Source organism: Ictalurus punctatus, chromosome 7, assembly GCF_001660625.3.
Source record: "Ictalurus punctatus breed USDA103 chromosome 7, Coco_2.0, whole genome shotgun sequence".
Lineage (NCBI taxonomy): Eukaryota > Metazoa > Chordata > Actinopteri > Siluriformes > Ictaluridae > Ictalurus > Ictalurus punctatus.
In genome coordinates, this window is record NC_030422.2 from 4837226 (window position 1) to 4861282 (window position 24057).

The window sequence follows — 24057 nt, forward strand, 5'->3', positions numbered from 1 at the left end:
TACTACTGCTTCTGAAAAGGAACTGAATGTTTGTGTGTGTGTGTGTGTGTGTGTGTGTGTGTGTGTGTGTGTGTGTGTGTGTGTGTGTTGAATATCTGACTCTATAATGATTCACATAACTCACAATATGTTGCTAAGTGTGCACAAAGTTTCCAGAGTAACAAGACTGGACTAAAGGCCTTCATCATCTGTGCAAGCTAATAATAATAATAATAATAATAATAATGACATTATTATTAGAATTATTGGTGTGCGTGTGTGTGTGTGGCTTCCCAGCTCAACTTCAACTACTTTTGTGTGAGTGAAGGAATGACTAAAGTGTGCCAAACTCTTCAGCACATTAATATTCCCTGTCACAGGGATTGATTGATTGATTGATTGATGTAACCATCTGTTTGAGTTTTCTTTCCTTAAACGCATTTTCGTTATATTTTACTGGATTGTTGTGTTTCCTGATTGGAGAAAAAAACTAACAAAAAAAAAAAAAAAACATTAAAAGGCTTCTAATGGTGTTTGTTTTATTCCACATTGGGCTTAGTGTAATGGCCGTAATGAGGAATCACATGGTAACTAAACATGGATATATATGATATCTTTTTAAATGAGATTAAATGAGACTATTCGAAGAAGAAAAAAAACACAGTCGTGCATAACTACAACGAGTATGAACGAAATGTAAAAAGAGTTTGTGTGGACTGCTCTGCTTGTGCATGTAATTTCACCTGTTCTCGTTTGTAGCTGAAATCTCGCGAGAGTTCGTTCCTAGTAACGCACTGTTTACACAGATACAGGAAGCAGCGAGGGAATTAGGTAAGAATCCATCTAACCTAAAGCACGTATTTTATAGTGTTGCTACAAATCCTTTAAAAAAACAAACGAAACAAAAAAACACCAAACAACAAAAGATAGATATATTTAACCAGATATATTAATGTTTTCATGCTTATGTGTCATCTCATTATATAAATAACTTACTGTAACTTTTATTACTCTTGTATATTTCCAAACTGTCATTGTTTTCTGAGCAATTTAGTTTTACTGAGTCATTTTCTTACAGTTCTTATTATGTTATCCTACTGTACAGTGTGCACAGAATGGTGTTAAATGAGTGATGTAGATGGCTTAATGGAGCCTGTCCAGCGACAGCAGTGTGTATGGAGCCTGATAAAGGAGTGTGTGCCAGACTCCGAGCTTCCTGAGATAAAGGCTATACTCGGGGATGCACTCATAGACATGTACACAGAAGTCTACTCTGAGGTAAGGCAGACTGTAACTCACACTGAATCACCAGGAATAATAATAATAATAATAATAATAATAATAATAATAATAATAATAAACCTTCACAAAAGAATGCCAAAATACTGCCAACTGCATTTCCCCCCAAAACCCTTTAAAGAAAGGATTGTCTGTAAATGTGGCACACAAGAATTAGTAGGTCTTCGTAAATGTTTGCTTTGGCATGGCTTTTGGAGTGGATAAACTCAGCCAGACTAAACCTACAGCGTTTCTTCCTGTATGGAACTTAAGAAGCTGTTCCTTTTCTGTGAAATAACGTTCATGGTTTAGACACAAATCTAGACAGCCTAGATTTAAGCCCGAAAGTGCCGGACGTGAACGTTAAAAGTCATGACTGTCTGCAGTCACACGAAGAAGATTCCACACTAATGCTAAAGGAAGGCAAGTTCACAATGTCTGTAAAACCAGTTCATGGGAAGATGCTTCACATGTCCGTGGAAGGGAATTTAGAGCTCCCAGAGGGACACTGTCACACACTGCCTTTAATACATTCATTTGGTAGACTAGTGACTTACGAGTGAGGCAGAATCCAAGTATATATGCTATTGAGTAGTTATGGTTTAAGGGCTTTGCTTAAGAATCCAAGAGAAGCTCCCTGGTAGCTCTGGGATTTCAGATTACAACCTTCCACACATTGGCATACAGGTGCATCTCAAAATGATTTCAATATCATGGAAGAGTTCATTTTTTCCCCATAACTGAATTAAAAAAGTGGAACTTTCACATATTCTAGATTCATTACACATAAAGTGAAATATTTCAAGCCTTTTTTTTTGTTTTGTTTTAATCTCGATGATTATGGCTTACAGCTCACGGAAATCAAAAATCCAGCATCTCAGCATATTGCCTTGCTTGTGTTTAGCCAAGGATAAGAGCCTGCTAACTATCAAGAAAGTCAAACATCTGCCCAAGTACCTTATTTTATAATACTGTAAATAGTTAACAATTTCGTTCAGTTACTATTTAAATATAAATTGTTTTGTTATGTGCGTATCAATGAGTCACAAATTTAAGACTGAGTGTGTAGATGTGTAAGATTAAAAGTTAAATAGCAAAGGATTTGAATGCTCCAGGGTCATCCTGTTGTTAAGATTATTTAGACATAAATGAGCACTTTTCATGCTTTTGTTTTAGGATAGTTCAATTTGGAGCAAAGTAGACTGATTACAAACAAAAGGTTACCTCCTTCAGAAGGTTTCCAATGCAGCAGAATCTTGTATTATAAATGTTGTGTACATTTCAGCGAACATGTGAGCCTGAGGTTTGGACACTTGGCTTCTGGATTCAGAAAGCTTGCTGACAGAGATTCCTTAAATCAGTTTATCGTTGTAGTATAAGAAGACTAAGTGCGAGACAGACGGACAGGGTCTGATTCCACATCGGCTCAGCTCTACTTTTTAAATGCAACTACTATCTACTGTCTTTTGCACTTCATAAACAAAATGTCTTATTTATTGAATATCTGGCTTTATAATGACTCACATAACTCACAATATGTTGCTAAGTGTGCACAAAGTTTCTAGAGTAACAAGACTGGACTAAAATCCTTCATCATCTGTGCAAGCTAATAATATTAATAATGATAGCAATAGCCGTTATTATTAGAATTATTGGTATTGGTGTGTGTGCGCGTGTGTGCGTGTGTATGCATGCACTGAATGTTGTGTTTTCCCGTGTTGGCTCACCATAGGTGCAGATGTGGGAGCAGATGTGGCATGAGGTGCATGATGGGAAATCCCAGATGCCCCACTCCTCTCTTGCTGACCCTCCAGCTGTTAAAGAGCTGCTGCGTTCTGAGCTCCAGCTGCTGCTGCTCAGTCTCAGACAACAGTCCACTACACTGGGCAGGTGAGGAGAAATTTCACTCTGAACCATTAGATTTAACACACAGTCACAATGTTATGCTAAAATGCTATACACAGTGATGGAAAAGGCTCTCCATGACAGCGATTAGTAGCACAGGTGAAGTTCTGTGATGTTCAGACAGAAACAGTATAAGGAACACAGAAGCACTTGTTGCTGTGTGATTGTTGATGCAGATTTCTGTCTCTCACTGCCTTTGTGTGTGTGTGTGTATGTCTGTGCTGTTAACTTTTGAGGTAATTCATAACCTTTGTTCCTTGCAGTTATTATAAATCTTATAAATCTTATAAATCTTATTTTGAGTGCAACATCAGTAGTCACCAAGGAGTTCAACTACGAAGCAAACTGCAAGTCATTTTTCTTCAGGTTCTTTGGTTTGGTGTCATCACCAAAAAGCCTGTACTACAAAGCTTGGATTAGCTACAAGGTGTGAATGAGTGTGTGATTTACATCCAGGGTTAATTCCCACCTCGCACCCAGTTCACCCGGGATACCAACGGCCAACGGCCACTCTGACAGGATGAAAGGGAGACTGAAGATGAATGAAAGAATGAATGAATGGGTGTAACGATGGATGGATGAATGAAAGAATGAAGAAATGGGTGTAAGGATGGATGGATAGATGAATGAATAAGTGAATAAATGAATGGGTGGATGGATGGATGGATAAATGAAGGAATGGTGGATGGACGAATGGATGAATGAATGAGTGGATTGATGGATGAATGAATGAATGAATGGTGAATGAATGGGTGGATTGATGGATGAATGTATGAATGGGTGGATGAATGAATGAATGGTGGATGGATGAGTAAAAAAATGAATGGTGAATGAATGGTGGATGGATGAATGAATTAATGGGTGGATGGATGGATGAAGGAATGAATAAATGGGTGAATGTTGGATGAATGGGTGGATGGATGAATGAATGGGTGGATGGATGAATGAATGAATAAATCGGTGAATGGATGGGTGGATGGATGGATGAATGAAGGAATGAATAAATGGGTGAATGGTGGATGAATGAATGAATGAATGAATGGTGGATGGATGAAGGAATGAATAAATGGGTGAATGATGAATGAATGAATGGTGGATGAATGAATGGTGGATGGATGAAAGAATGAATGAATGGGTGAATGGTGAATGAATGAATGACTGGGTGAATGGATGGAGGAATGAGTAAATGGGTGAATGGTGAATGAATGAATGAATGGTGGATGGATGAATGAATGAATGGTGGATGGATGAATGAATGAATGGTGGATGGATGAATGAATGAATGGTGGATGAATGAATGAATGGTGGATGAATGAATGGGTGAATGGATGGAGGAATGAGTAAATGGGTGAATGGTGAATGAATGAATGAATGAATGGTGGATGGATGAATGAATGAATGGTGAATGGATGGAGGAATGAGTAAATGGGTGAATGGTGGATGAATGGTGGATGGAGGAAGGAATGAATGAATGGATGAATGGTGGATGAATGAATGAATGGTGAATGGATGGAGGAATGAGTAAGTGGGTGAATGAATGAATGGATGAATGAATGGTGGATAGATGAAGGAATGAATAAATGGGTGAATGGATGGATGGATGAATGAATAATGTATATTGCTTTCTCTCAGTTGAATAACTGCCAGTGCTTTCTTCAAGTTCCTTTGGAAAGTGGTACCCTTGAGAATAGAACCGCTTTACACACTTGTCTTACAAGTTGCTCCCTCATCCTGACGTCATTCCTGTGTATACACCGGTATGGCTGGGACGACATATAACCACACGGATACACACATTTATCATTGTAATTCCAATATACAGTAAATGCGTCTCTAACCACAGCTTGGGAATCGCTATGAAAACCAGACGAGCGCTGCTCCTCATTCATCAAAATGTCAAAAGTTAACAAAAAGTCAAAACACATACTGTATCTTGTATTTGACGTTCCACTCTTATAAAGAATATAATTTTACAGTCATGCCCCTGTATTTATGTATAGTATGAGTTGTTATACTCAGCAGCTATGGGTTAAAATTCTTTACTAAAATATGTCAAATAAAGTTCTCACCTATGTGTACAGGATAAGTAGTATATTTTATTTTATGTGTATTTGTTTGTTTTCTGTAGAAGATGATAGTCATGAGCTGTAACAGTACCTACTGCTTTCGATTCAGTACCTACTGCTCGGCCGTTTGTACAGTACGTACTGATCAGTATACGTGTGCGGTATGAATACAATCCGGACATACTACATCCGCCATGTTGGCACTGTCATGTGACCTACAACTTAAAAAGAGCTGACATGCTGCCTTCCGCCATTTTTGATTCTGACAGCTCTTCCGCGACAGCTCTCCTGTTGCCTTATGGGATAGCGCAGTGTCCATTGGTTCCCTACTGCAGAATATCTGGGTATTTTTCACCTACTGTTTTGTGAATATTGGAAATTCGGACATACTGCAATGCTTTTCGCCTACTGTACAGTTAGGTAGTAGGGATATTCGGATGCGGCATACGGTCTCATCCTGTCTAGTGTGTGTGGGAGACTCCGTACCTAAAGATATTTGATTGCAATTTCATATCTAAACACTTGAAAAAGTTTCGTTCATTACATTTGTAGTTACAAAAGTAAAAGCATAGTCTTGGTTTGTCGTGCTCAATAGCCACTTCTATTGGTAACTAAATTAAAAGAGCAACTCAACTGGCCGGTAGACGTCCATAACTCCTCATCTGAAGGGTGAACCTGAAAAATAAAATCAATGAAATTCTGTTGAATGTGATCAAATTAGTGATTTTTTATTTATTTTTTTTTGCACAAATATTTCACCGTGTACTTGTTAAAGGGTTAAAACTGGATTGGGACTTGACCCGATCGATCTGCATTAACCAGACTGATTGTCTACCTGAGGTCTGACCTCAACCGACAGCCATGCGTGAAATTTCAATCATCGAATACAATCATAGCAAAAGAAGCGACTGAAACAGGAACTAATACATCCTGCAGTTTAACAAAGAATCACTTTACATCGGTGTCTGAGACATCCGAGGGAGAAGAAACCAGCGAAATGCACGAGTCCTTTCATGTGAACGAATCAGTCTTCGCACTAATCCAGGCTTCATTTCTCTTCTCAGCTCTGAGCTGGCCTTTAGATTCAATGTTCTCACAAATAAATGTGCTGATAAATGTGCTGAGACTACACTGGTCTTTGAGGTATGGGTAAAGGTCAGAACCCCAATTTGTCAAATGTGGACAAAGCTCCACTAAGAGAACGAACGCTGGGGTTTTAAATCATTTATTTGTTGGAGCCGGTAGAAGCCAGAAAGAAGCAGAGATAAATTGTAACCCAGTCTTTAAGCGTGAAGCATAATGGCACCTCAGTAATGCTGCCAGCCTACTAATTGTTTTCCCAAAGCATTTCTTTAGCATTGTTCACTCCTTGTTTACTTTTTGATTGATTGCACTTTATGATAACATTTCAATTTGTTGCCTGGTTACACCCATTATAACGGACGCCCTGTGGCGAAATAGCAGGGTTTTGGGTGGCCTCGCTTTTCAGTGCAACAATGCATCCGGATGACCGTTGAACTCTTTCTAAAAGAAGTTATTTACAGGTAGTACTCGAACAGAAGGAGTGATCGTATCCAAGTAGCGCAAGGATGGTGGAAAGAATGCTGTCTGCCAAAGCGCTTCCTTCTAAATAGAAGTTTTATGTTTTAGTCCTATAGATTTGAGGGTTTTTTAAGACATCGATGTCGAACTTGACTTGACTGTGCATGCATCGTAGCGACAAGATGAGAGGCCTGGTTTCCCAGACGTAGCTAAAGCCTAATCGTCGATTAATAGGCTTTCTCAGTGCAGAATCCCAACCCGACTGTAATTTGGTCCACCCACGACTTAATCGACGTCCGGAAAAGGGTTCACCGAATCTTTGTCTGGTGCGCTAGGCCTCATTGTCGGGAGCAGGTGCACAAGCAAACAGCGAGGCACTTCATCAGAGAGAGCACGTCGGATGTTTACGGACAGTTTTAAAGCGTAATTTGTGATCTCTTTCGAGCTGCGTTGAAACGAATCGCCTCAGTCGAGACTAGCAGATGCCGCTGGCCTCAATGTTTTTCAGTCCTGTTTGTTTTGTTCGTCACGCCTGGTCTGGCTCTTTCTCGACTTGCTTGTATAATTAAGTCTCGCACTGTAAGTCAACTGCTTTCAGATGGGGTGTGGATCTGTGCCCACTGTTTTTTTTTTTTTTTTTTTCTTTTTTTTTTCCCTTCCCCCCCAGCACAGAACAGGAAACCTTTGACTCAGTGCCACGTTAGTGAGGGCGGGCTCACCTTTTAAAAACAGCCTGATTTACAGGAGTTGACTGACAGCATTTTTCCCCCTTCTCTTTCTCTCCCTGGGTTTCACCAGCTTCCCTCCCCTCTTGTGTGGTCAGCCTCCGCTCATTGTGTGTGTGATTTGTTATGGGTGAAGGCAGTGGAGCTGCACCTGGCCCTTTACACTGAATGCCCATTGATCGAGCGCCTTAACGTGGCCGTGTGAACTGCAAACGGCGTAGACCCTCAAAGCCCCTTAAATCTCCAAAGGAAAGCAGAATAGCAAGTGCAGCAAGCCTGGAAGCCTGCGAAAGCTGTGTGCGTGTCGTGCGCGTTGTATTTCGTAACGGAGGCAACATTCTCAGCCTAAAGGAAACGAAGGAGTCCTTATTTAATGCGGATGCAGAGCTTTCATGAACAGAGCAGAAAAGCATTGACTATTTGATGTTTTTGTACAGGCATTAGAGATCCTCTCACTGGCAGCAGCTCTGTGCTACTCTCAGATCTATGCTGTGCACAATGTAGGCTCTGTTCTCATCCTCGTCCTTCACTACAAACACACACTAAGAGAGATGAGGATGCGGGTTGTCATGCATGCGGCCTTTTTCTGTATAATAGTGTAAAATACTGTCTATATACTGTCTGTTTCTTTACTGAAGGCCAGTTGTATATAATACATACGCCTAATAACGCTAGAGAAACATTTGTTAGGGACAGATTTACTTTTTTTTTTTTTCGCATAAGGTTCTGTTATGACCTTTTCTGCACTGACCTACTGAGATCATTTTTACGATTGACTTTGTATGTCGACATAATTCTAATATGTCAGAGTCACGTAATGGTTACGGTGTAATATATATATCGAATGTCACACTCTTATTTAGAGTACGTACAAAACAATGTTGTTTCAGCAGCCATGAGTTTTCATAAATAGTGTATTAGCATTATGGTATAATTGGTTATCATCAAAATCGTATAAATAGCAAAATAAAAATCATAAAAATAGACTATACGGCTAAAAGTATGGTGGATATCTTTCCTAATTATTGCGTTCAGGTGTTTTACCCACACCCATTGCTAACAGGTGTATAGAATCAAGAATATAGCCATGCGATCTCCAGAGCAGAGACAAACAAGCAGCAGAGTGGATCGTACTGAAGAGTTCAGCGACTTTTATTGTAAACATGGGACTGTCACACCTTTGCTATTAACCAGTTTGTGCAATGCAAGCTTTTAGGAGAGTAGGACCGCCAAGTTCTGAAGCGCGTGTACAAATCACCTGTCCTCTGTTTGGTTCACTCACTACAGAGTTCCAACCTGCCTCTGGAAGCAACATCAGCACATGAACTATGTAGAAGGAGCTTCATAAAATGGGTTTCCATGACCGAGCAGCTCTACACACACCTAAGATCACTATGCACGTCGGTTTGCGTGGGAAACTCTATATTAATGTTTAATGTTTTGGAATGGGATGTCCAAAAAGCTCATATAAGTATGATGGTCAGGTGTCCGTATACTTTTGGCCATATCGTGTATAAATAAATGTCTTGACCGTGCCATGGTATTAAATATGTAGTAATTAGACGTATGTCTGATGTACTGTATATACTCTGTATGTAGATTTTCACATAGACAGCAGCTAATATTGAAAAGAAAAAAAAAAAACACATATTCATCTAAGATTCATACACACTAATTTGATCATCAATAATCTTTTACTTTCTGCACGTCTCCACTCAGCTTTGATGATGTTTTGTCAGAAACGTGGTCCGGTAACATGTAACAGTGTTGTTTAGCAGGGTTTTGTGGGTTTTACCACCGAGTGCTGATTATATTCATCACCTTCATGTGACTGTCATATCACAAGTACAGTGAGTTACAACTCTGTAGTCATGCCTTTCAAAAATATGTCCATTTGGAAAGTGTTGCAACACGACCTTATCCAGAGAAACATCTGTGTAACGTAATAAAACTGACGTAAGTAGTATTTGACGGCTGTCACCTATTGAAATTAAACCGTCGTTATTATTTAGGTAAGTGTCTATCAATTGTCATAGAGGGTTTATATCTTCTCCAAGGCAGTGTAAACACAAACACTCGGTTTACAGTGGGTTCTGTGGCTAAACCTCTTAATGAGAAGGTACTGTATTGCCTCATACATGGCCAAACACATAGCCTTCTGCATTCTGTTCATCACACACACATCCACGCACTTCTTTTAGTCCAGCAGGGCTGCGGAATTGGCTAGGGATAAAAGATGTGCTCATGCTGTGCAGTCTCAAATCCCCCTACTCACATCTCTGTCTCTGTTTCTCACTGGAACACAGCCAAGAAGGGAGAGAGAGAGAAAAAAAAAAGGAAAATGAAAGGGTCTTCTTGATCTTTTTCTTCCTGTCTGTGAGTCAGTTAAGCATGGGGAGTTAAAGATTACAGCACAAGAGCTTCAGAAAACAGGGAAGATTAAAGGAAGAGGCAGAGCATTCACATCGAGGCTATCATTTAGGAGACTAGCATAAACGGCAGATGCACAGAATGTGCTAAACAGTATGGACGCTAGCGCTAACAAGCCGGCTTGTTGTGTACAGTATGTCAAAATTTGACTGTAGTCATCTACTGAGTGTAAGATATGACTGGTTACCACTGGTTCCTTTTCATAAACAATGTAGGTGACACTTTATCTGTGTTCATAAAACATTCATAGCAGGTATTCCATAAATCATTTCTATAGTGACAGTTTACATTTATGGTATTTGGCAAACGCCCTTATCCACAGCGACTTACAGAAGTGCTTTGAAGTCTCTAATAGCACTGTTGGGAAGGTAATATAGTAAGAAAAGCACACAGAAAACATATATTTTTTTAAAGTGCTAAATTAAGTGCTTTAGGAAGAGGTAGGCCATTAGCATAGATGTTATTATTATTATTATTATTATTATTATTATTATTATTATTAATATTATTAGTTGTGTTACTGTGTGTGTTCGTTTCCATTTCATTTCAATTCTATTCGGTTTTATTTGTATTGTGTTTTTAACAGTGGACATTGTCACAGAGCAGCTTCACAGAAATACAGTCCCCTCTGAAACTATTGGAACGGCAAGGCTAATTCATTTGTTTGTGCTGTACCCCAAAGATATTTGGGTTTAAGATCAAAAGATGGATATGAGAAAGAGTTTAGGATTTCAGCTTTTATTTCCCGGTGTTTACATCTAGATGTGTTAAACAACATAAACAACATAGAACCTGTTGTATGAGACGCCCAATTTTTAGGTGAGCAAAAGTATAAGAACAGATAAGTCTCGAAGTAAATAACACTTAATATTTGGTTGCATATCCCAGCAGCATCAAACCTGCTACTTATTGACACTCCCTACACCGTGTTTCACAGACTTTCTTCCTTTCATCGCACTTTGACCTTTCCATCACTTTGGTAGAGGTTAATCTTGGTTCCATAACTTTTGTGGCTCATCTCTTTGCAAATTCCAATCTGGCTTTCTGATTCTTACTGCTGATGAGTGGCTATGGCCTCTATATTTCTGCTCTCGAAGTCTTCTTCAAACGGTGGATTGTGAGACCTTCACCCCTGCCCTGTGGAGGGTGTTGGTGATGTCACTGACTGTTGAGTTTTGGTTCTTCTTCACAGCTCTCACAATGTTTCAGTCATCATCTGTTGTCATTTTCCTTTCTTTTCCTTGCTTGCTTTTCTCCCATAGACAGCTCTCTAGTCTTCATGTCGGTTTATCCTTTTTAACAACAAATGCAGTCTTTACAGGTGAAACTGAAGGCTAAAACCAAGAGTAGATGTTCAGAGCTATTTATTGTTAAAACAGTCAGTCTAACAGGACACACCTGGGTAACAAGTCACATGAACCAATATTTTTACTCACCTACAAATTGGGTGGTCCGATACAAAATGTGCTATGTTGTATGCCCTGTAACATGTACATATAAATACCAGGAAATAAAAGCTGAAATTCTGAAACTCTTTTGACGTCAAACGCAAATGTCTTTAGTCTACAGCAAAAACAAATGGCCTTGCCGTTCCAACAGTTTCGCAGGGGACTGGATATAAATCTATTTAAATATTATATATTCTTTTACTCGACACTAGTTCCTTGTGAAGATCCTTGTCCTCTGTTTGTGTTGCAGAGATGGAGATAAAGTCATGTCCCGATACAATCCCAAGGTGGTGAGTTATGCACTCAGCACAGAGAGACAGCGAAGTCCAGACAGCTTTGAGTGTGCAACACCATCTAGCAGGCCTGCGTCCAGCAGGTCAGTACTGCACAAGCATTTTATATATATATATATATGTATGTATGTATGTATATGTGTGTGTGTGTGTGTGTATGTATTACTGCCATTAGGTTCAGTAATAAGCAGCTCTTAAGTTTTATGATGTATTATGTATTATCTTATCAGGTCAAGCTCAAGACTCTCATCTCACTCCAGCATCGAAGATGAAATTGAAGCTCTGCGGCACAAACTGAACATCACCCATATAAACGAAGTTGTGTCCCATCTAAAGTGAGTAAAAATGATCTCAATAATTCAACAGGTTGCAGAAAGACAGTCATTAACTTATGCATGTCTTTATTCAGAGATTCCTCATTCACTCCATTCATTTGAAATTCCATTGAAATATTAATTGCATCCTTTGAGCGACCAACTATTAAAAAAAGTTGCTCTTTGACAGATGTAAGCCTATGTTCGGTTGATTCGCTTGCATACATGTTGATTAATCATGGGACTGTATGCTCGCTGCCTCATTTACTGTCACCCCAGCTATTATTGTACCTAGTGGTAAAAAATGGGAACTGTAGCAAGGGCAAATAACGAAAAGGATTTTCTCTCCCTCATGACTGGGGGGAGGAGCAGCAGATAGGACCGTTAAAGACATGGTTGCCAAATTGGAGTTTAAAATAGTCCATGGCTACCAAGATCTTGTTTTGTAGCAAATAATTTGAATTAAGTTAAATTCATTTCTGCAAACAAAAGCAAAGTGTAAGTGCAGACAGTGTGGCTATGATGTACAGAAGCATTTCTTCTGTGAGATATACTGAAAAGATTGGAAGAGGGAAATGGGGATGATGGAGGGGATAATGTCTGTACATTAGAAATATGTGTGCACCACGGTGAACTTGTTTCCCACTTAAAGTGTGAGGATTTTTATTTATTTATTTATTTTTTTTACATTTGTTTCCAATTTCCATTTTTTCCCGAAATGTGCTGCTTGACTTGGCACAAAAGGTCACACTTGTGGTAGCGCTGTAATGCTATACTCTAGGGTGTAACATTTCAATAATACAGTGACTCTTTATAAATACCCAGTGAGGTAAATATTGTGTAATGAACGTTCTTCCGCTGAGATTTCTTCAGCTGCTTTCCTCCCCGCCTGTGAACACAGAGCAGACGTGTCTGCAGACGTGCTATTTAAAGACTAAGCACTCCCCTCTCCTCTGTTTCCCCTTCAGTGGCACTCCCCGTCTAGACTCCCGACCGTCTACACAGCTCCTACAGTTAGCCTTTAAGACATCAGATAGCCCAACTGGACTTTAACCCAGAGCGGTCTTGTTAGCCATTAGCAACAACTGGCAATTATCAGCCTTTTAAGCAGAAGCATGGACGGTGCCTGTTTGATATCAATTGAAAGAACTGCCATGCGTTTAACTAGGAAATAATATCCTGCATTTTTTAAATGTATTTATTTTTTTACACTTAAGGAGACATTGGGTAGTGTAGAGCGGAGAGGAAGTGGGCCAGTTCAGTCCACCAGAACAGAAACCCCCTTTGTGAGCAAATGAATAGCAGACCCAGGCATATGTAAGATTCCTGAGTCCTAAAAAAAGGAAGCAAATTAAAAGCCAACAGTGTTTGTGTAACAGGGGAAGAGTAGCCCCTTCTTTCACGTCTTTCCTTCTTCTTCTCAAAGAGTCTTTAGATTTTGGCTTTGCTATACGGTGTTCAAAAAGTCTAAACTAGACCCAAACTGAATGCATTTTAGAACTAAGGGGAATTGGATAAAGTTTGTACATTAATGAGAGAGAAGCATTAGGAAAAAGTGATGAAGCAAACAAGAGGAAAGTTAACTTATTGTGGAAATACTGTATGTTAATCTTTTAATCATGTTCCTATATAATTCAAGTTAATCATATTTTTGTAACGAATGTGATGTTTCTGTTCCTTCTGATTGTTTGGTTGTATTGATTGGCAGATCAGTTCTTACTGAGGAATGTGAAGTTCTGAAAAATGATGTTCAGGTGCTGCAGGTAGGATTCCCCTTTGTTGTCTATTGATCTTTTTATTTTATTGATGAAAAATGTAAAAATGGAGCAATGCTTGACCATCAGTCAGTCTTTGTTAGACCTGGAGATAATATTTTAGCTTGCAGCTGAACCTATAATGGTGCTTGAAAGTTTGTGAACCCTTTAGAATGTTCTATACTTCTGCATAAATATGACCTAAACCATAATCCGAGTTTCACACAAGTCCTAAAAGTCGACACAAAGAGAACCCAATTAAAGAAATGAGACAAAAATATTACACTTGAACATTTATTTATTGAGGAAAATGATCCGATATGACATACCTGTGAGAGGCAAGTGTGTGGACTCTGATGAAACTTTGATGATGTTTTAAGCCATGTTTATGTAGAAAGAAATAAAATTCACAAACTTTCAAGCACCACTGTAAAATAAAGCTCCAGGTTTAACAATTTAACACTGCAGCTGAAGACATATGGTTTCATTAATGTGCATGCCTGAGTAAAGGTCAGCGCTCTGTCATACCAGCTCCGAGCACAGAAGCTCGTTGTGTCAGTGTAAGATGAGCTCAGGCTAGTTTGAAATTCCTATAAGACAGGTTTAAATCCAGGTCAGACTGCATTTTTCAGTACTCCACTCGACTTAAGAGCACAGCATTGCACACTATCGATCATGAAATTTTAATGGACAGGCTTGAAAAGATAGTCAGGTTTGGCTGGTTTAGATCTAACTTGACAGACCGTTACCAGTTTGTGAGCATCAAACCAGAGTCTTCAGAGCAGTACGGTGCCCCTCAAGGTTCTGATCTAGACTCTTTGTCATTTATCTTTTATATATAGCCTCTTGGATACATAATTCACAAATATATTGTTGGCTGTAACTTCTATGATGATGATACACACTTGTGAGTTTGGCCAGATTCAACAGCGCAGCTACACAAACTGTAATCCTTTTCAGTTAAATACTGTACGACATCTAACATCTCTAAATCTACATATTACCGTTAGAGATTATATGACATTAGAGCGATCTCTATCACTAGAGAGTCTTAGCCAAAGTAAGACGTATTCCAATCTTTCATGATATTTCATCAGTACTTGTGTTTTTAACCCCTATTTCGGCATGTTGCTAGGTGACAGCCCCTCTGCCACTCCAGAATGCACACATCATTACCAGGAACATATCTGGGACTGTCCAGTGAAGCAGTTTATACTTTATGCCTCGGCCATCATCCATTTACTGAACAAGATCAAAAAACGTCTTGCCAGTTCAAAGGGTCTGGGCTAACACACATGAAATAATCCTCATAACAGTGTAACATAACTATGCAAAGGAGCTGAACGTTATGAAAGAGCACTCTGACGTATCGGAAGCAGTTGGAGTGGGACAAATAACGGACAGCTTAAAATCGCAGGAAGATCTGAAGAAAACGTTTTTGGGGCGTACAGCTGAAGAAAGATGAAGGAGGTTAAAACGAGTCCCATTATCCCGCCACAGTGCTGAATTTTCAAATCCCGATCAGTCCGAAGATGCGTGCTAATTTTCTTGAACAACGGCTCTGAAAGTAGCGTCAGCTGAAATTGTTGTCGTTGTTCTTTAACAAAGGAAGTCATAGAATTTTGATATGGTGAAACAGTTCTAGAATATGAGGGTGTCTGTGCTTTGTCAGTAAGTAGGTTTTCTGCCATGTGAAAGTCTTAACGTCAAGAGAGAGAGAGAGAGAAAAAAAAGAGACTGGTGAGGAAACAACTGTTTATTGCTAGAATGTATACCTATCAACCATTACATTAAAACCACCTGCGTAATACCGTGTAGGTCCCGTTTGTGCCGCCAAAACAGCTCTGACCCGTTGAGGCGTGGACTCTACAAGACCTCCGAAGGTGTGCTGTGGTAACTGGCACTAAGACGTTAGCAGCAGATCCTTAAATTCCTGTATGGATAAAAATCCACTTTGAGTCATGCTCTTATAGTAGAATTCTGGACTTCAGTGTGTCATCACACCACCCTGTCACGGATTATTTTCTTATTATAAAACGCCCTGTATTGATTGATTTCGTCTTCTTATGACGTTTACAGTCCTGAATGCTTGAAGAAGTATAACCCATCCCAGGCAGCTCTTACATCATCCCTAAACGCTGACATTCCAGACATTGCAAAAAATGATATCTTTCCATGATTTGTGATAATTGTCATTCATGTTTATAGGTAATAGTTGTGTACCGTATAATAGTAAGCGTACCTTGCCTGTCTGTCTGTCTGTCTGTCTGTCTGTCTGTCTGTCTGTCACTCTCCCTCTCCCTCTCCCATAAACACACACTTTTCCACTTTGTGTTGGCATAGCACTGAACGCAGTTCCAGATGTGGCACTTCTTTCTGCTCACAGATGGGAAAACCATGTATCCAGACATTCCCAGACATTTATACTGTACTACCAATATAGCACTCTGTGTCTCCACACTCACTACTATATGATATATCATAAAAGAACAGCATTTAATGAGGTACACTCACTATTACTGAGCTGTATGGAAAGTATTTACTTTACAGAGTATTTACTATGAACACCCAGAGAGAAACTCCTATTAAAAAAACAGCACACTTATTTGATAACATTTTCCTCTTTGCCCTTCTTGAGTTGCACAGCCATCTGCTTCAGCTGCACTGTTGGGAGGAGAATTAGCACACACTTAACACAAACATCATAACAGCTGTGTCCTGCCCACTAGGATACTTAGCTGTTGAATCCATGTCAGAGCAATAAGCTCAGAGCACATAAAGAGGGTTTGATGGGCCTCACAGCCAGCTGCTAGATATCACATGTGCTAATGAGGGAGCATGTCCTCTGTCAGCTAAAGCACTGTTGTAATAGGGATGCTTGAAGTCCAGTCACTTAGCAGTTTTGGGCTGACCAAGATGACCGAGATGTATTGGGGTTGTGCTGTTTATTGGTTTCTGTAAAGATATGAACAAATGACTGCACAGTTTGCTAAGCATTCATATGCTTCTGTGGCAGTGTAGCTTCACCTATGTGTGTGTGTGTGTGTGTCCTTCAGGAGAGTGTGGAGTTGGAATATCTGAAGCAGAGCGGCTTCATGGAACCCACACTAATAGGTCAGTAGGCAGCTGAAACTGTCATCAGACCCTGCTTGTTTTGACTGTATTCATTCTTTCATTTTCGGTAGCCACTTTATCCTGTTCAGGGTCCTGGTGGATCCACCGTGGGAACACTGTAGTGTAGTGTGAGGTGAGAATACATGCTGGATGAGATACACGCAAGTCCATAGTTTTGCATCATGCACACAACGTGTCTGTGCATTCCTTCACATCTAGGTCAATTTAGAACAGCCCATCTGTTTACAGGCGTGTTTTTGGGAGGTGGGAGGAAACCAGAAAACCCCAGAGAACATATACTTATTTGGATGATTCTTTTATCCAAAGTGACATACAATTGAGACAGGATACAATTGAGAGTGGAGGGTTATGGATTTTGCTCAAGCACCTAATAATGGCAACTTGATGGTGCTGGGATTTGAACTCACAGCTGCAGTTAGCTACTGATGCCATTATGTGGATTTGGTTACTGTTAATTGCCACTAGGTGTGAATGTGTGTGTCGGGATAGACTGTGGATCAAGCGTGACCCTGAATAAGGTTAAAGAGGTTACTGAAGATGAAGCAGACATACAAGCAGAATAAAAGGACATCGTGTGGGACAGGTCAGGTATCATTAGGAATTTAATCACGGAGGAAGCTGATCAGAAGGAGGCTTTGATTTCGTTTCTAGACACAATGTATTCATTATTTTTTTCCCCATCTGAAATATTCATATGGAACAAGAAAGAAAAGAAATAAGGACTTTAAAGACCGCTGCAGAATTAGGTGCTCTGGTTTATATCTCGGTCATCAGCTTTTTATTGGATTTAAAAAAAAAATGTTTTGAGTGTTTGATGTGTCTGGGCTAACACACATGAAATAATCAGATGAAATAAATATCCAAAGGAGCTGAACATGATTAAGAAGTTCTTTGAAGTAAAGCAGTGGCCACATGAAACTAAAGAGTCTTACGCCTTCAGACAAATAACGGACAGGCAGACAGGCAGGCAGGCAGACAGACAGACAGGCAGGCGGGAAGGCAGATAAAAAGGGAGACTAGTTGTTGTTGTTGTTGTTTTTAACTGAAACAAACTTTAATATATTAAACAGAATGTGCGTATGATTAATCTGGTGAAATACTTGGGAAGTCACTTCTATATGAACCAAAAGAATCTGTGAACATTGCGTTTTCGCAATTATGTAGCAATAAAAAGAAATGCAAAATGGTCTGGGGCTTTTAAGAAACAAAAAAAGGATACAGGTAATAATTTACTGCTAGGGATATGAGCAATAATGGACTGCTAAGTGTGAACTGTTAACAAACTCTACAGCTTAAAATACAGACCAATATATAACAAACAGTGGTGCCCTTTAGAATGTTCTATATTTCTGCATGAATATCACCTAAAACATAATGATATGTAATATTGGATTATTTTCCTTAATAAGTAAATGATCAAGTATAATATTTTTTTGTATCATTTGTTTAACTGGGTTCTCTGTGTCTACATTTAGGACTTGTGTGAAAATCCGATGATGTTTTAGGTCATATTTATGCAGATTCTAATGGGTTCAAGCACCACTTCATATATAGAAATGGTGTCCCCCTGGGGAACCTTAACGGTTCTGTAATGGACCCCTGTTTTCTGGAAGAACCCTTAATTATCTATTGAACCCTCGACTCCAATGAATGTATGGCAAAATACAAAATGTGGACGTTAGAAAGGCAATTAACTAAATCAACAACACTAAACTGTCAAACAACAACAGTTATGGTTAAAAAGAAATGAACATAAATGACGGATTTATTCACTATAGATAATGTACTGACTTATAATTATTTCTGAACGGTCACATGTGAGAACCCTTTGAAGTCCATCTTAAAGCAAGTTTATAACCATATCCAGATGTGCACCCATGAGCTGCTGAATTGGGTTTCACTACCATCTAGTGGTTCAGTGATAACTTTATATCCAGTTTCACTGTCGTTTCACCGTCTGAATCTTAGCCCTGTCAGCGTGTCCTGCCTTAGCACCTCCTCTTTACGTCCTTTATCTCCTTCATTGCAAACAGAAAAAAGGCTTTTTAATGGATGTTTTTATTCATAGAAGGAAATGGAGAGGATTGTGGCTTGAAGGTCTTGATCCAGGTCTTTTTATGTCACTTTTCTGATGCTTATTTCTTCGCAGAGCTGAAAAAGGAGCGCCGACTTATCCAGCAAGACTTGGAAGCCCTGAATTTGTTGAATGAGCCTACATGCACAGATAAACCGAAGCCTGATGTTTCTCAGATTCCCAGCAGGTCTGACTGAAAATCCTGCCACAAAACTGGTTCTGTTTCTTACCATTTAACTATTTATATTTATATTAATGATAAAAAAACACTTTATCCTATTTCTGTCTGGATTTACTGTATGTAGTCAATATTTCCACTAATACTGCATCATTTTTCAGGGAAATGAAGCAGCCAGTCTCACCTAGAAGAGATTTTCTTCAACCAAAGCCTCCTCCAGCTGTAGCACGACATGATAACAGACCTAATTTCTTGGGCCAAACCAGGCACAGAATTTCTCTTAAGGCTATGCAGCTTCCAGGGTCATCCCCGAATCCTTCACAGCTTCAGGAACTAGATTTGGAGAACTCCCATATGCCGCAGATTAGCTCTGCTTCTTCAGCCACTATACAGAGTTCTCCGAGTGAGTCGAAAATTGCATTTGTAGGATCTGCAACCTGTAGACTTAAAGATGGGGCACTGGCTGGGCATTTCGGGGCTGCCCCAACACCACTGATACCTGCCCCACCGGCAGGGCAGAGAGCCAGCAGTAGGGGGCAGCGAGTGGGCAGACGCCTGGCACCTAATCAAACAGGAAACCTGCTCAGTGCCACCTAAACGCACCTGAGATAAACATGCATGATCTAGACATATCATTTACATTCCAAACTATATAGTAAGACTAATGACACATGTTTACACGTTTATTTCATACATGCAATGCAAGTAAACAGCTCAGGTATTCCATAAAAGGCACACAGACAGTTGATCTTTAAAATAAACTTTATTTTACCATTTGAAATTGAACCATTTAAGATACACAGCTGACGCGACTAAGACAATGTTTGATGCAATTTGGCCCTAAGATTCCAAAGACATGGTTAGATATGTTTGATAGAAAGTTCTGAGCTCATTTTCAGTTTCCCTGCCATCACAGTAACTTCACCAGGACGTGACAGTAGTGGACAGTACAGTAGTGGACACCTTCATTTTTTTTACTTTTTTTTTTTTTTTTTAATTGTTATTTTTTTTCTGCAGTTCGTTTGAGTAGTAGAGAGTGAGTGGGGTCGTAATGCTGTACACGATGCTATTAAACATCATCAAAGTGACACTGTAAAGTGCTGGAACATGAACATGCACGATGATGCATTCCGTTCGGAAATAAAAGGTCTCTTTACAACAGCAAGGAGCTTGGATAGAAAAAAAAAATCCAAATACGTCCAAATACGATATAGTGTGCATTATTACTTGGCGAACCCACAAAAAAAAAGAAAAAAAAGAAAAGAAAATCAGCTGTATTTATAGTGGAAATGAATAACACACAGATGAGCAGCTCAGAAATTCAAAGCAGGAGTACAACATGTGTTACAATATCTTTAAATCTTTACTGGGAGATTTCTGCAGCGATCATGCAACTTTAGGGCGTGTGACATTTCCGGTTATAAATCAGCATGTATTAAAATGACTAATAATTTCACAGCTACATGTTAGTAGGAGTCGATCATTCACTTTTACAGGTCAGTGGACCCCTTTGGAAGTTTACAGAAACATCTCGGTTCCCGGTCTAACTAATAATTCATTTTCTCACGAGTTAACTACTACACGGTTTGTTTACACTTTATGCTATATATATATATATATATATGTATATATATATATATATATATATATATATATATATATATATATATATATATATATATATATATATATATATATACACACAGTAGTCTAATCTACAGTTGAGGTCATAAGTTTACATACGCCTTGCAGGATCTGCAAAATGTTAATCATAAAATAAAAAAAAAGAAATAAAAATAGTCCTGCCCTGAATAAACTATTTCACATAACAGATGTTTACATGGAGTCCACAAGACACAATAACAACTGAATTTACACAAACGAACCAGTTTAAAAGTTTACACACGCTCGATTCTTAATACTGTGTGTCGTTACCTGGATGATCGACGGCTGTTTTTATGTTTTGTGATCTTGTTTGAACAGGGTGTCAATTGTTATTTGTGGCATGTGTCAATTCATGACCACAACTGTACATATAGTAGACAAAATTTCATCACGTGAAGGGTTTTCCCCACACATTTAGTGTCCCTGTGTCCCCTGTCAGTCTCAGATGATGATTTATGCTAGGCTACCATCTCACAAAAAAACAAACAAAAAAAGCTATTATTTATATTAGCTAGCTGCTGGTTAGACTATGCTCGGTTTTCGAATTCCTCTCCTTTGTATGAGTACTCCTGTCCCCTCAAAGTTATACACTGGAACGTTTTCTCCACCGTTACGTGTTGAACTCTTCTATCAAACACTTCTATCAAAAGAGTTGGTAATACACCTTTAGTTGGAGCAGGGTGTGTGTATAGAGTCATATTTTCCTAAAGGGCACTACAGCATGCTTTAGGGAAGGTGGTTCAGGCAGAATGTATTACACTGGGTGGGTAAGGAATAACCCTTTAAACCTGCGTTTGTACTGTGCAATCACTGTAAAAGAGGTGAATATTCTTTCTTTGTTGAGCACTGTGAAAATCATATTCCTCTGTGCTTCAAGTTTCAGTCCAGAGTGTTAGTTTGGCAACATTTTTGATAATCAGCTGGTTTAAGGAGCTTGAGATAAAATAAACAGTGTCACTGCATATGGATACAAAAACAAAACAAAACATACAGTTTTAGTACTATAAAAATAAAACAAACGCGATTCTCTTACAAAGGTAAGCTCTTTCTTTTAAACGATCACATGACTAGTTACATACAGATTTAAAAATGACACCGATAATGATATTATTCTGCACTACGTACTAAGACTCACTAGTGAAACGTTTTCACTACACAGGAACGCCGAGTGCGCAGAAACGCCGGCTAATGAAAAGAAAACCCAAACCGAAAGAGCTACAATACGTTCCCCAATCTGATCAAATCATTCAAAAAACAAAACAAAAAACAAAATGCACATACACACCAGTCCAGTTATTCAATTATTATGTTTGACATCACTGTAAAAATAAAACAGTACAGGACCCGGGTGCATTTGCATCAGACCAAGTCTCATCATCGCTAGCATAGACAAGAATTAACTGAATTCTACGCGCTAATCAAATATTCATTTCAGAGGAGGAGGTTCAGAACATCAAGTTAAATGCTAAAACAGACACAGTTGGTGAACTACGATTCACCGTATGAACATGTCCTTCATGCATCGACACGTTGCACAATATAAGAAACTATTGGGAAAGCTTGCACGTGCTAATATACGTTGTCACACCGTGATAATTGTTAAACAATTTAGTCAGTCGCCAGACGTCTCTCTCCTATCGTACGACAGCTACCGATCATATGAATGAAGGTTAGTCTCAGCCTCAGATGCCCTGCTCACAGCCTGACCGTTTCAGAATCGTTAAAGTGGCAAGCTGCTACAATTCCGTATACTGGTGTCCAATGGGAAACACAGCGAGACACGATTTTCAAAGCAAAATATAGTCATGGTCCTGCCTGTCGGGAGAGAATTTTTGAAACAATAGCAGGTAAACGTAGTTGGACATTTGCGATGTCGTTCCAATTCCTTTGACAAAAAAATCAAAAGCGTACCTGACTGTTCCTATCATTGGGATATTGCGATTTGGAATCTTGACGATGCTACGGCCGTCGTGGCCGGGAGTCCAACTTGACCAGGGTGGGAGGGTTGGCGTTACTCTATCCTCTGTCAATCACAGTGATGCTAACTTGTATATGGAAGAGCTAGCATTTCCAACTTCTAAGCATGATGATGTAGTAGAGGCAAACTGGCTAGTGGGTGGGAATTGGGAAGAAATACCAATTCCCAGTTAGGTAAGGAAAAAACCCTGAAGAGGTCTTAGAAGAGCGTCAGATGTCTTCAAGAGGACATTCATTTCCCTTGTAATAAATAAACCTCAGACATAATGAGCACGTGCAAGTCCAGGTCAAACGGCGGATTTTGCTTGATTAATACGCAGGTTATTTGCTAATACTGGGCCAGGGCAGGTGCACTCTTCTAAACGTCGCAGGACACTGACATGGCGTAGTGACACCATTTTGATGATTACACGATGTGGATTATTGCAGATTATTGCGGAAATGACTATATGTATACAGGCTTAACCAAGACGCCTGATGTGTGCAGCGTGTATGATGGTGCTGTGCTCTTTTCACTGTAAAGTCAAGTAATGTAAAAGCACTGCACTGATCAGGTTTAAACTTGTGCTCGCTCATTATTTCCTTATTATTTCCTCGCATCAAGGATTCGCGCTGTGCTGTGCCCAACCGACCGTCCGGTACCTCCCACCTCCCACTACTTACTTTTTTAAAAATGTTTTATTTTCTATTGCTGATTTAGTTCATTTGTACCTTTTTTTTCTACACTTCCTGGTGGGGAGTGGGAGGGGGTGTATAATCATACTGTACAGCTTTCATCAAGAGGTTATTAAACAAAAAGGGAAACTACAAACAGAAGAAAAAGTAAGGCCAAATATGAAATACAACCCAGGACTTTCATCAACTGCATCGTGAAATGCACTTGTAGCAGCTACAGTGCTAGACCACTGCCTTCCTCTGGAGCTGTTTGGCGATATCCCGAACATATACAAGCGTCCAACATCCTGCCAACACTGGGAATGTGGGGCACTGTGACACTAAAAGACCTGGCCTGGGTGTCTGTATGTGACTGGAACGACTATTAAATGACAATTCCAGCCAACGGCTCGAGACCCAAAAAAAAAAAAAAAAAAAAAAACTCTTTCGGAAAATAAAACACAAAGATCAAGCCACGGATGAGGTATGGTAAATATGAAAAGGTTATTACACGTGATCCTCTAGCGTCTTTACAAAATAAACATACAATGGTTTAGTACCGTACTATACGATGAGGGACGTCAGTGAAGCTCTATTCTATGTATGACACACACTATGCAGTTCAGTGAGGTCAGTAATG

General features: G+C 39.4%; 1 protein-coding gene across 1 annotated transcript; it reads left to right on the plus strand.

The window, feature by feature from the left end:
• Positions 1–363: 363 nt before the first annotated feature.
• On the plus strand, positions 364–20418 carry ccdc24 (coiled-coil domain containing 24). Its single transcript, XM_017471418.3, has 9 exons — positions 364–810; positions 1085–1257; positions 2990–3147; positions 11624–11749; positions 11897–12001; positions 13689–13743; positions 16791–16848; positions 19019–19130; positions 19283–20418. Exons 2-9 carry the CDS (start codon positions 1105–1107, stop codon positions 19716–19718), a joined length of 1203 nt encoding a protein of 400 aa, XP_017326907.1. The 5' UTR covers positions 364–810; positions 1085–1104; the 3' UTR covers positions 19719–20418.
• The last annotated feature ends 3639 nt before the right edge of the window (positions 20419–24057 follow it).